General features: G+C 34.0%; 1 protein-coding gene across 2 annotated transcripts; it reads right to left on the bottom strand.

The window, feature by feature from the left end:
- Positions 1–671: 671 nt before the first annotated feature.
- On the bottom strand, positions 672–14,374 carry LOC118273634 (transcription factor SOX-14). 2 transcript variants are annotated; one of them, XM_050693268.1, is made up of 3 exons: positions 13,670–14,374; positions 2,829–3,150; positions 672–2,495 (listed from the first exon to the last, which is right to left on the bottom strand). In XM_050693268.1, exons 1-3 carry the CDS (start codon positions 13,870–13,872, stop codon positions 2,328–2,330), a joined length of 693 nt encoding a protein of 230 aa, XP_050549225.1. In that variant the 5' UTR covers positions 13,873–14,374; the 3' UTR covers positions 672–2,327. The 2 variants fall into 2 exon arrangements, with proteins under 2 accessions (XP_050549225.1, XP_035446583.1); XM_035590690.2 differs by having other exon boundaries at positions 2,844–3,150; positions 13,670–14,366.
- Positions 14,375–14,624: the final 250 nt, after the last annotated feature.

Raw genomic sequence — 14,624 nt, 5'->3', positions numbered from 1 at the left:
TAAACAGCAAACACTATAGAAAAACAGAACTATTTTCCTTCAAAACTACAAAATCCTCCCTTCTACTACTGAAGTTGCCATGTGTCCCTATATTGTTCGCACTTGAGTGTTTATTCGACGATAATTGAGTAGGAGTATGTACCCTATTTAATACCGCGCCCCTCTGTTTAAAGAAATAATCGCGTGACTGACTTTTGAAGTGGCTAACACATGGCTATTGATTTTAATCGTCTTTTAAATTGTTTTAAAGTTAGTGTGCTGTGAGATTTGATTTCGATTGTTTATTTGAATTTGAATTAATAATTTTGGAAGATATCCTTTTTTTCTTGTGTTTTTTATTTTTTAGTTTTTCGGGACAGTGATAGAGTTTTACCAATTAGATTTTCGGTCCGGTCGGTTTAGTTAATAAATAAAAATCTAATTCAGTTAAATAAAATTATCCTGCATCCTACAATATTATAAATGCGAAAGTTTGTATGTTTGTTTTTTCTTCACGTCAAAACGGCTGAAAGGATCGAGATGAAATTTGGAACAAAGGTGATAAAGCTTATGATAAAGTTGCTTTTGAGTTTGGTATTCGTTATTAATTTGTTTTTAATAACTACTTTACTTTTCTATAGTTAAGAAACGTATAGCCTTAAGACAAATTCAATGAAACAAACATATTTTATTCCGATGTATCATTTATTATTCGTATCATATAAAAATCAATCATTCCATGAATACAACTAAAAACTTCAGGAAACATACTAAACTTAAATTTCAACAATAACATAATATCAACAATAATTCATTATTACTTAACATACATACAAACAAACATTAATTTTTATATAACTTTTAACTAATACCAACTACTTCGGTGGGAGAATTATAATAAAATTAATAAAAATGCTAATAGAAAACACATTTTCAAACATATTTCGGCACTTTTTAAACATTAATTTGCAGAAAATTATAGTGCTGTGCCATCTTAGCGAATTCGGTTTCGGCTTCGACAGACGAAGGCCGAGACTTTTGAAAAATTTGGTCAGTAATAATACGGTTTCAAATATCCTTTGTATAAAGCGAATATTTGAGAAATATTCAATCCTTTATCATTTTGAATAATTTCTGTGTCAATACACATAGAAATTAAATACGTAGTATTAGGTATGTGAATCTTAAATATACTCTTCTACAAAATAACGTTCAAATTAATTTTAATCCTGACGCCATCTTTGATTTACTCTTGTTTGTCATATACTGCTCTCAAATAATTAAATGCCGTAAGGAAATAAACTTAAGAATAAAGTAAGAAATAAATATTTAACTTAAAAATAAACCATAATATACCCAAACATATCCAGAAAAATACAAGCACGTCCTTTATGTAATTAACCATAAAACGTGTCAAATACAGGAACCATAAAAAATACAACAAATAAATTCAACATATTACATGGTTACATATCATAAAAATCTTATTGCAATTAATTGAAATAATAAGTACCTTAACCGCAGTTTTAAAAACAAAACAATTACTTATGGCAATACATACATATTAAGTATTTACAAGTGCTATTTACAAGGTTTCAAAGAATAATTAACATTATTAACTCCAGTATCAATATTACATTTCGATAATATCAAAATCGATCAAAATATTGAGAAAATAGTGTCAATTACCTTCTTTCGTGTCCATTTCTTCTTAACTTATGATGTAAGTTTTTTCGATTACATTTTACAATATTGCACTACAAGTTATTAGTGATTAAATACATTAAATGCATTAGAGTTGAGCTACATTTGTGTGGATACCACGAAGGCTAGTAAAATAGAAACTAATTCAACAAAAACAATAGTATTGAAGAGTTAAAGAATGATTACACTGTATACACGTTTTACAATAGTCTTTTTTACAAAATTGACATTAATTTGCCTAACTAACGTCTATTTATTACACAGTTGAAGAGTAAATTCTATGATATGTTGTCTATTCAAAGTGCTCCTTACAAGAAAGTAACTAAAAGGTACATTGCACATTAACAGTAACATTGATTGCACGTTCAAAGTCCATTCTTGATAAAATACATGTCACGAACAGCACCATTTTATTTAATGCCAAGACAACAAACACTGTCCACTATTCGAATGGAAACCGAAACTATTTGTGGCCGAAACCGGTGAATCTGTTGAATGTCTCCTCTCTATAACACACGTTTAAGTCAATGTCCTTCCATTCAGTCTTACACACTATCTGGTGAGCTAGTCTCGCGCTCCTGTACGGAGGTGGAAGGTCGCTCCCAATGTGAGGGCCAGGCCCTCGCAGGGAGCGCGACCGGCCTTCAGATGACGTGTTGAGGTGGTTCCTCGTCACTCTTCATGAGGACGTAGGCGACGGGACGCTTGACATCGGCCGGAGGAGGGGAGGGCGTTCGTCGTGGTGGACAACCGCAAGGGGAGAGAGCGCTGCTGTAGAGAGCACTGCTGTATAGTGCTCCACCGTATAGTGCCTGGGGAGAAAATGAATGGTTAGAGTATTGTGACTGACCACTTAATAATTGACGGTTAGAGTTTAGTTATATATGTAAACTAGCGGACCCAACAGACGTTGTCCTGTCTACACGTCTTTTATTTGAAAATTTGTCGGATCCAATGTAAAACATTCCAAAATCAACAACTACTAATAAATTAAGCGAACAAAATTGTGAATCTAAACCATTCTCAGATCCCCTTGAACACACACAAAAAAAATCATCAAAATCGGTCCAGTCGTTTAAGAGAAGTTCAGTGACATACACACTTACAGAAGAATTATATATATAAAGATATGTTCAAATCAATACCTCATTGATGATTACCTGCAAATGTGCCAACTCAGCAGCCAGTTTTCCATCGTCGGAAGGTATTTTCGCAAACGGATAGAATGGGTAAGGCAGTGGAGGGAACAGCGCTCGGCTCAGCTCTGGTTTGTCTGGTAGTAAGTGATGTGGCATGGAATGCAGCTGTGGATGTACTGGATGTGGTACTGACGGCGTCACCAGTCTCGGCACTGGTGCCATCAGGCCGTTGATGCCGAAACCGAATTTCGGCTCTTTCTTGACCAGAGGTTTCGGCTTTCGTCGAGGCCGATATTTGTAGTCTGGGTGTTCTTTCATGTGCAGTGCCCTAAGACAAATAAAAAAGAATATAAATATGTATATGAAAATTATTATATGTAGCTGTTAGACAGTCATAGAACGAGTCAATACGGAATTAAAATGTATACCTGTATAAAAATAGTTACAGTCTTTTCAACCTTTAAGTAATGTCAAAATATATTTTTATTATTGTTTTATCAACTCAGTCGCCACGATATCCTCGCTGGATTTCTGAATAAACTTTACGATCACATCGTTCGCGCCACGATTGTTAGCTCTCACGTCAGCCCTCAACAAAACATCAACACTCAGAGTATTATCAGCAAAAACAAACGCGGAAGATATCCGATACTCTGAAATCGAAAGCATAACTCAATTCGCCCCACAATACTATAAGTTTAGCGTCAAAATGCCACAATGAAACGCCGCTGGGCGATATAACATTATTATTTATGCAATAAAGCGTGCAATTGTCGCGAACGCCTGGCCGCCCTTAAAACAACAATGTCGATTCAACAATGCGCGGATTATTGCATTGTCCCAGTCACAATCGGCTATCTGTGTATACCACTGCACTATGTGCATTCCAAATGTAAGCAAAATTGAATTGTATTGTTATGGAATAGAGCTGAATTTGGAATGCGGGTGTGTGTGTTTACGTCCTGTAGTGTTGGGAATGAGTCGACACAGCGTCCGATTATGCGAGCTTTGTGATAGAATCGCGATTGTCAGCGAGTCGATTGTAATTATTCGAGTGGACCACGCTGGCGGATGATAGTTCGTCAATGCGCTGAGGTTTGAATGCGAGTGTTTGTTGAGTCTGATTGTGTATCGGATTTAGATTTATTTTTTCATTTAATTTGTTATAAATACTGCGCTATTTACAATTACCTGCCTGCTGGATTTGTTACTGACTTTTACATTTTAATTGAGAGCTTTTGTATTGAAATGAATTGAACAATTGATGTTATGACACGCTATTGAATGTTCTTTATTGTTCATGGTGTAAAGTCAATTTACAGTATAGTGAATATGAATGTAAATATTTATCGATAAATAATAAATTTTAGTATTAGGTAAATTTATGAAATAGACAGTGTTCATCCTGCAATTGCTTTCTAATTTCTTTTTTGTAAAGATATCATATAGTTTAATAATATTACAAAATCTATATCTATATACAAAATATATATTATAGATTACTTTATACAACCGATATCAATGAGGTAACACTTAACATAAACCCATCATTTGATCCTATCACAAAATTTTCCATACTCAAGTAGCTTCTCATTCACACCGAACACTTTTATCGGCATTGACAGAAACTGTCCTATCTTCGAAACGAAAAAAACTGAGGTCGACGAACCTAGCACTATCACTTCTTTCATTACAGTTTGTTAACCAAATAAACATGATATCACTAAGGAAAATATCACAATATCTTTTGGTCAAGAAAAAAAAAGTTATCGATATTTTTTATCGGACACGTTTTTGGCGTATTTTTTCTATGGAACTAATCGAATTCGGTAAATATCGATATATTTATACACGATTCTCGATATCAACGATCGCATTATGTGTATATTGAATTTGGAACGTCAATAAGAAGTTATTGGGTTTTTTATTAATGCCTTTTTCGTGTAGATAGTGATGTGTTTTGTGTCACAATTCTTACAGTGCAGTGTAGTAATGTTTTCTTGAATTTTTCGGGGAGTATCGAGAAGGGGGCCATGGGGGCTAATGTTTGTTCAATGTTCATGTTGGTATGATAGCTACCTGCTACGCTATAAGTTTTTGGGGGACCTTAGAGTCTTGTAATTTAGAGTATTGTTAAATTAATAAGTTATTTTGATTGTTTGTCGTAACCACGTTGCAGTTTCTACGTTTAGACAGTTTATATTCTGCATGATATAAGTTTTACAATTTTCACGATGAAAATGAATAAGTATTGGCAATTACATAATATAATAAGACATTATTCTGAAACTTTTAATTTGTTGTTGCTCTATGAAATTGCGAACGTAGAAAATTCGACGAGTGTTTTAGATTACATACATTGATTTGTTTCTGGATTTACTTATCCCAGTCCTTAACAATTGTTTTCAGAACAAAATCTTTACTAATAGTTTAAGTAATAATTACATGTCACTGAGTGTGACAGTTTAAGATATAAAGTTAATCACTAACAAAACATTAAGGAACCATTCAGAACCTTACAAAAACAATAAAATAATGTACTTAACATTAAAACCTAACCAATAACCTTTACAACCCAATATATACAAATCTTATTCAACAAAATTCTATTGACCCAAGTTTGATATTAAAAAGCCGAGGCCACGATGGTGTCCTGGTGTCTTCCCATCGTTATCGGTCACTACAATGGTAGAATGGTGGGCCGCGCCTCTATTTGCTGCCATGCTTACATTTATCATACCAACATAGTAATGTTTGTATGTTTGATCGCACCACATAATCAGGGATTCAATAACCGACACTATATAACATCCGATAGCTTAGATTGTGTTGGGCAATCTTTATGTTTTTAGTTTGTGTGTGGAGGTTGTTTAAAACTATACCTATACTTAAGTCGTCACGTCTTATATCCCTGATGTGGTCGATAGAGATGGACATTACGGCACGGAATGCCACTGTACAACCTATACACATACTTTTCACTAATTTATGTATGGAAAAATCTACATATTTGTTCCATTTTCGTGTTAAAAAAATACAAAATTATCTCAAAATGTAAATAATTAAGTATTGTGCTTAATTTTAAAGTAAAAACTTGTTAATTTTAAAACTTCTTTTATTTTTAATGTTTTTTTCTTTATGTTTATCAGAAGATGTGAGAAATGTAATCTAGGTAGGACAGTTGTTCCGGTTTGGTGATTCGTGGACCACTAGTGGTCCACGAATAATAAAGAACGGTCCACGAAAAGAAAACGACACATAACTAAACCACTGTCCCATAAATATCACGGTTAAAGTTGGAGTTAAACTTATATAAAAGAGACAATTGGGAAGAGCTAACTGATTTGAATAATCCAAAAGTTACTATTTTTATGAGTCAATAAGATAGTTAGAATTAGGATCATAATATATGAAAGAAGTAATAGTGGTCCTTAACAAGAATTATAAAAGCAGTAGGGGAAAGTGGGGTAAACGCGAACGCGGGGTAAACCCGAACCTAATAGTTTTAATATGTTAGAAAGATATAGCCGTATATCACTCGCCGGTAACTCAGAGATCACGCCACCACCAGTGCCAGTCAACGACACGGGAGACGCGGACACACGTACTTTTCAAGGTATGTCAATTTTAATATTTTCAATGTTTTCGATGTAAGTTTTTGATAAATTGAACTTGGTGTAGCTTTATTTCTATTGAGAATAGTTATTTAACCTTTACTTTGTGGGAAACTTACATACTAACCATTCAAATGACAGTGACGCATTTGGTAAAAGTTTTGTAACCGAAAATATTTTTTCCATTTTATTTTTTCGACCCGGTGGGGTAAAGGCGAACGCTGCATGTCGGGTAATCTCGAACGTTCGGCATTACTCCTCTCTCCTTTTTTTGTTAGTTCCCTGTTCATATTTTTTTTCCAAGTACGCACTGGCAAATAGTGTATAGTGTTTTCCAGTCTATGTTGATTTCTATGTGGCACTCAATTATGTTGTCGGGTGATTTTGATAATGGTAAACATCAAATAAATTGTTTCAGATGCCCCGTAATTAAAAAAGAAAAACTGAAACTAAATACAGCTTAGAGGACCTCAAAAAGGCTATAATCGATGTTCAAACCAAGAAACTCAGCATTGACAGAGCAGCAAATATTTGTGTTCCAAAAACTACAATTTACCTTAGTAATGTTAGTACGTGATTACCCCACTTGGTGTTCGGCTTTACCCGACATCAGTCGGGTAAAACCGAACACTAAGGGTTTTGTTTTTCGGTCATTTTGTTATATTTTATTAAAAAAAATAATGATGTTGATTAGTAATACGTTAGCTAGATAAATAAAGTTTATAATTCAATAATTAAAGAAACTCTGTGATTTGATTCCACTGTTTTATTTATATTTTCCCTTAGGTGTTCGTGTTTCCCCCACTTTCCCCTAATTGTTGGAAAAAGGTTGGGCACCCTTGAGGAAGGATAAAGGACAATGAAATAACATACTATACGATTGTAATGCAAATATTTGAGATACAAGTGGTACTTCTTGAATGACAAATGACTAAGACAAACTGTCTGTAAGTGGATATGTTTTGCTACCGCTAATCATCCCGAGGAAAAATAAATCTGCGTGAGTATATTTCAGCAATATTTCTAGGAATTTGATAAGACTTTATATTATATTACTTAATATAATACATAAATGATAATTGACATACAATTACCTAGGAACTAAATCAATTGTAAGACTAAGTTTAGATTGATAATGTGATACAATAACAATACAATAAATTTTTAGTTTTCATTCAGCTTGTAGATGTATTTTCAGTATGTTATGTGCAGCATTTAATGGCGGGCGGTAGCATGGATATCCGTAAATTTAACTATATTCTCGTAAAGTTCGTTTTTTTTTGAGGAGGGAATATCGTCCAATGCCTTCTCCCATCTTGGACGTGACAAAAGAGAGTGTCAGACTCTTACTGACTAAAAACTACCCGGTTCCTACTCCTGTTTTTGGAGTCATGGTAAATCGCTAGGTCGTCCGCAGTTTTGGGTTCGAATGATGTGATGTTGTATAATATTATGTGGTTATAAGACCAAGATTTATTATATTGATAAAGAGCACTTCACCTACATTATGCTGTGTAGGTATATTTTATTCAACTTCAAATTCAAACTCCCCTCTTCCGATAGTTCCTAAGATAGCTGCCCCATATCAATACCTATACAAACATTACATATTGTTATCACATACAAATAACTTAAAATAACTACATTTGTATCAGTGTACAATGTCCTCTTTGTAGTGAAGACGTCACTATTGATACTAACAATGAAATCATTTGATACACTTTGATATTGATGTTGATAGTCAATGATACGAATGTGTTTGCTGAATGTGGTACCTATATATTGAAAGATTGTAATGTCACTCATTTGTCATTGTTATATGTACATAAACTGAGTTATAGTTACTAGGTATAATAAGTAATAATACTTTATATGCTAGCTTATTTACCTATAGTATTACGTATTTGTATCATGAAAAATATGATAGTGGTTAGACCACCAATGATGAAAGAAGAATTGTATGAATGTATCATCACATTCTTACAATTCTTTTTAGTTCAGAGCTGTTATTAGAAATAATGTGAACATTGTGACATCTTTTTGAGGGGGGATAATCATCCAATGGTTTCTTCCACCTAAGGTGAGGTCAGACTCTTACCGACTAAAACCACCCCGTTCCTACTTCTGCTTTTCCCCGGTAACCTACCTACTAGGCAGTCCGCAGCTCCAGGTTGGCATCAGTCCTACCGCATACCATCTGTAGTGGTCTGATGGCTCTTTGAGACGCGTGCGGAACGCGACGCACCATACGCACGTTTACGTAAAGACTTACTTATAGGTTCCTTTTTAGGGTTATTTTCGCCGGGGCTCCTATTGGTTGAGATAATAGCCATTATTATCACAGTTTCTAGAAAACTATGTGCTATAATACAACCAAACTTTAAAGTAGAAAACCAAAACACAAAAACTGAATCACTTATTTCTGCCTTGTAATAAGAAAATTAATGAAAACTTAAACCTAACCTACTCTGTTGAATAAATATTTCACACCGACTGCACACTAAGTATTAAGCCCATCGCACAATAGACGTTTAAGTAAGATATAAGTAACAAATGAATCCTGACGCGTAGCGTGCGCCGTGCCTTACGCCCCGCTAATAAACTCAACCCCTTACAAATTAATTCCCACTGTTCCACATCATATAGAAATGTTAATACCACGGGATATTTATTGAGTCGTTTTAATATTATTATAATTCTGGCGATTTAAAGTTTTCTGTACTTTGTATGAAAATAGTTGTTTTCTAGCAACTCTTTCTACATAAAAAAAACTAAGAATTATAAATATTGGAAAATAATTGAATGTCCTGCTTCTAAAGTCTATTTGCAGTACATACTTCATGATTTTTCTTCTTCACAAATTCATGTTACATTATCACCAGTAAATGCACTGTATAGCACTTTTGATTAATATCCGATCTAAAAGCTTAACAACAGATTTTAATTTTTTGGTGCTTTTTTTTCTATTGCAACTGTCTTACAGAAGTTGCAGTGTTTGAGAACTCAACATAGCTTATTGTGATATTGTTCTAAATTAAAAATACATAGATAAAGCATTTTGACCGGTGTATTACTCACACAATCTTCCAAGCGATCAATAAGCACATAAAATGTGTCTTTTTCTAAAGTAAATATAAGATAACATGCTACGGTGTCACAGATTTTATTTAAATATCCATACTTTGTAGTTATCTGCGGTGGACATGACATTTCATTCATCAAATTTTTTACAAAAAATAACTGAACATCAATTTCAAAATGTTATACTTAGGTTTTTTTAGCTATTACTATTTAATGTTTTGTGATAACTGATATAATATATGTTAGAGGTATTTTTAGGTGTTACTTGTATGGGTTTGTGATAAGTATATACAAAACTTTTATTTCTTCAGGAAAATATTTTGTTCCACTAGCTACAATTTGCTATTTTGAGAGCGACAGAGTAAAAAGACCAATGTTTTATATTTATACAAATACAAATTACTTACAGGTAAACAACAACACATTAAAAACTAAAAATAACCCTCCAACCAACAATGAAAATTAAGCCAAATTCAAAATTAACCCTTCAAAAATAAACATTCGGTGGACAATTAAGCCCGGATTCGCAACAACAGCTCTATACCTCCGTGTCGAGTTAGACTGGAGGCATAAGCTCATTTTTATGGTCCTGGCGACCCCCGATAACGCGGCCCCAACAATGCAAGATATTATTACAATGAATAACAGATAATTGTCGCCTCTCAGACCTCTATGTATAGATTAAATTGATTTGTTACGTATTTGTAATGCGTAGTTGAGTTTTGTAAAGGGTTGCGATTGTGATTTTTTTTTGTGGGGACGTAAGGACCAAATTTTTATGGCGTTCGTTGCGCTTCGGTTACGGAAAGTTTAACTTTTATTCTTTCTTTTATTTCGATATTGTTTATTTACCTTTTATTTAAAGCAATGATTGTTAATGTTTAATTGTACTGTCATTCAATTTTATTTATGATCATATTTAATATAATATATTGTTCTATTAAAAAAATACCTACATAGGTATTACACATTTCTGCTTAAATATCTATGCGGCTATTGATGCAATCTGGAAATATAGACATTGACTGTTATAGGTAAACTCTATTAATGCTTATTTTGACAGCGTTATGGGAAATGGTAATTACGCTTTTTTTAATCACGGTAATATTATAAACGTGAAAGTTTGTTTGTTTGGATATTTAGATGTTTCTCCGTCAATCACGCTGAGTCTGCAGAACGGATTATGATGAAATTTTGTATACAGACAGGGTATGAGCTGACTTGAGTGATAGAATACCTTTTTACCCACGGTAACGCGGGCGAAGTCCCTTGTAGAAGCTAATTTTTTATTTTATTTTTTATGCACATGAGTGTGTACATGAGGTGGGCTTAATATTTATTGCTAAAATTAAAATATAATAAAATAGATAAACTATGTAACTAAAATAACTCTAGTCTTAACCTTTTACCAATTACTAAACGGCCCCGGAAAATAAACAAAGACAGAAATCTTTCTATCCCAATTAGGTAAAATCACAAAACCCCTTTGCCCCAAAAACCATACACGACCTAATAAAAACCTTTCAGTCACACCATCAAAGGTATAATAAGAGAATAAACGACATTTATATGAGTGTATTTAATTAATAAAGATAAAGCCATCAAACATCCGGAGTCATCCTGTTGACACACATAATTGTGTCGCTAAACGAATGTGTGTTTTATTGTACAAACTAGCACCTTGCCCGCGACTTTGCTTAAGGGAGTCTTTGTTAATAGTTTGTGTGTTTAGGGGGATGTTTATTAAAAAAAGAACTAAAAATGTTAGGATTAGTCTTGCCTGAACGAGTTTAAAAGTGAAAGAAATCTTTTTCAAGAATTAATTTAGGCATGCACATGCATTTGTAGTTTGGATAGCACCATATAATCATTGTGTATAGGATTGTACAATCATTGGATTAAAATGTTATAAAAACTATTGGCTTCTTAGTCCTTCATATTCCTTAGTGTCTTATTCCTTTGCATTGGTACCGCAGTGGATTAGATTGTTACAGAAAATTAGCCATTGGGTATATCAGATCACACAAATATTATAAATGTGAAAGATTATTGATTGAATGTTTGTCCGTCAATCAAGCTAAAACTACTGTCCGTCTGTATACTAAAAAGTATACTTTATGGGCGAAGCCGCAGGCAGCTAATAAGAAAATTAAGGTACCCGTAAAGTGTTTCAATGATAAACTTTACTAGACAAGAAAATACTATGAATAATACTAGTTCCCAAATAGAAAGAACCCGAATGCATAATTAAAAAAGAAATGAAGAAATCAGTTAGTAACATTTCATTCAAAATAATTCTTAAACAATTAAAAGCGCGAAGAAATGCAGTTACTAAACAAATACAGCTTTTTGTTCCACAGATAACGAAATACAGGTGTGTGGCTTTTGTTAAATGTTTGCCACAGATATGAAATTAAAAAAGATAATGAACAAGACTAAATAGTTTTTACTCGTTTTATTTATTTTACGTGTGAAAGGGTACCTAACCGTGTGTGGTTCGTTCTTGCTTTTAATTATTATCTTGATTTTTTGTTGGAACCTCCATTCGTTTGTTTAATATTTGTTTTGTATTTAATTGTGGTGTGATAAAGGTGTGTGGTTGAATATGTCTTACAGTCGTACTCAGAGTCATTTAATGGTTACTTAAACTAATGATTAGTAATTGTTTTCCGAACAAAATAGGTACTACGGAATAGCTTTAGTAATAAAGAAATATGTTTTAGAGTACGGCAGTTAATAAAGCTTAGATGTTTAAAAATGTATATATAGGGGAAAGTGGGGTAAACGCGAACGCGGGGTAAACCCGAACCCAATAGTTTTAATATGTTAGAAAGATATAGCCGTATATCACTCGCCGGTAACTCAGAGATCACGCCACCACCAGTGCCAGTCAACGACACGGGAGACGCGGACACACGTACTTTTCAAGGTATGTCAATTTTAATATTTTCAATGTTTTCGATGTAAGTTTTTGATAAATTGAACTTGGTGTAGCTTTATTTCTATTGAGAATAGTTATTTAACCTTTACATAGTGGGAAACTTACATACTAACCATTCAAATGACAGTGACGCATTTGGTAAAAGTTTTATAACCTAAAATATTTTTTCCATTTTATTTTTTTCGACCCGGTGGGGTAAAGGCGAACGCTTCATGTGGGGTAATCTCGAACGTTCGGCAGTACCCCTCTCTCCTTTTTTGTTAGTTCCCTGTTAATATTTTTCTTTCCAACTAGCCATTGGCAAATAGGGTATAGTGTTTTCCAGTCTATGTTGATTTCTTTGAGGCACTAAATTATGTTGTCGAGTGATTTTGATGATGCTAAACATCAAATAAATTGTTTCAGATGCCCCGTAATTAAAAAAGAAAAACTGAAACTAAATACAGCTTAGAGGACCTCAAAAAGGCTATAATCGATGTTCAAACCAAGAAACTCAGCATTGACAGAGCAGCAAATATTTGTGTTCCAAAAACTACAATTTACCTTAGTAATGTTAGTACGTGATTACCCCACTTGGTGTTCGGCTTTACCCGACATCAGTCGGGTAAAACCGAACACTAAGGGTTTTGTTTTTCGGTCATTTTGTTATATTTTATTAAAAAAAATAATGATGTTGATTAGTAATACGTTAGCTAGATAAATAAAGTTTATAATTCAATAATTAAAGAAACTCTGTGATTTGATTCCACTGTTTTATTTATATTTTCCCTTAGGTGTTCGTGTTTCCCCCACTTTCCCCTACGTAGTTTATGTGTGGGTGCTGGTCCACATTTACCCGTGTGTTGACATAATTATCGTTATTGGAAGTTATAAAATATTAGCAGTTTAATTTTCTATTTGCGTGATATTCAGTTACTTAAAAAATATTTTAAATATTCACTGTTATAATCGGAAAATTAATTTAACGTAACGTCGTATAATGCGATGTTTTTTATCTCTTTTTAACATTTAAAATTATTGTAAAGTGTTTTAAAAGTTAGAAAATAAATTAGTCTATCGCAACGTTCACATTATATTCGATAAATAGTTTTTTTAGTAGATTAATAAAGCCACAGTCGTAGTTTAAGATTATTTAATATTTTTTACGAAACCGACTCTAACATTACTCGTTCCTAAAAATTCAGCAACAATTATCATAATATTCAGCTCACCTGAGTCTCTTAGCCTCGTCAATGAAGGGCCGCTTCTCCATCTCAGTGAGCAGCTTCCACTCGGCGCCCAGCCTCTTGGAGATCTCGGAGTTGTGCATCTTCGGGTTGTCCTGCGCCATCTTCCGGCGCTGCCCCCGCGACCACACCATGAACGCGTTCATCGGCCTCTTTATGTGATCGTTGGGCTGTTTACCCAGAGACATTGTTAGATCAATTTTGACGGATTTAAAAAAAACTTTCTTCGCAAAAATTAATTTCCTTCACACCCAACGCACGCAACGCGCATTATTTTCCGTAACAATATTTTATTTTTGAACCTTTTTGTCAGTAAGTATTTATTTTCTTTTTTCAATTTATTTGCGTTACATACAAAATATCGGCGATAATAACCGATTAACCGCGCGCGTAGTGAAAAGCTCGTCGAAAGCTCAATGCGGCGCTTTTCTTGCTAGTGTCATGTTAACGGCGAACTCTGGCTTGTCCCCCCTTGGATTTCCCCCCTCTAGCGTGGCTGGCCAATGATGGGGGGCCGTGGGCGGCCGCTGGGCTGTGATTGGCTGAGGAATCGTTTGTCTCGCGCGCTTCAACAGGTAGCCGCCGCGTTCGTGTTTGCATGTTTATTAGCAAGATTAAATTTCTTTTTAAACCACAATCTTGGGGCAAAAAGAACGCGCCCGTACGCAATCGAATGCTGATTCGATTTGCAGAGCGCGACCGGTGATTTGCACAAATTAATTGTTGACATAAGACCGCGTTCACACTGTGCACTGGATAAAGTAATCCTTCTTTTATTTATTTATGTTGGTGTTGGAGACTTTGAGTTCAATTATTGTGTGGTTGTTATTAAATGATTTGTAATTAATCGGTTTGTTGTTTTATTTTTGGTATGTCGTCAATGTTGTTTGTTTGTGTAGTCTGTGTGTCTATTAAATATTTTTTTATTGATGTTTTGTTT

The sequence above is a fragment of the Spodoptera frugiperda genome, chromosome 1 (assembly GCF_023101765.2).
Source record: "Spodoptera frugiperda isolate SF20-4 chromosome 1, AGI-APGP_CSIRO_Sfru_2.0, whole genome shotgun sequence".
NCBI classification, from domain to species: domain Eukaryota; kingdom Metazoa; phylum Arthropoda; class Insecta; order Lepidoptera; family Noctuidae; genus Spodoptera; species Spodoptera frugiperda.
This window is presented reverse-complemented; position numbering and strand designations above follow the sequence as displayed.

Excerpts from the sequence above, each read along its gene's own strand:
- LOC118273634 (XM_050693268.1), bottom strand. The coding sequence starts at position 13,872 with ATGTCTCTGGGTAAACAGCCCAACGATCACATAAAGAGGCCGATGAAC. Across the intron at positions 3,151-13,669 it reads GACGAGGCTAAGAGACTCAG|GGCACTGCACATGAAAGAAC; the intron begins GTGAGCTGAATA and ends TATTTGTCTTAG. Across the intron at positions 2,496-2,828 it reads TGCAGGTAATCATCAATGAG|GCACTATACGGTGGAGCACT; the intron begins GTATTGATTTGA and ends TTTTCTCCCCAG.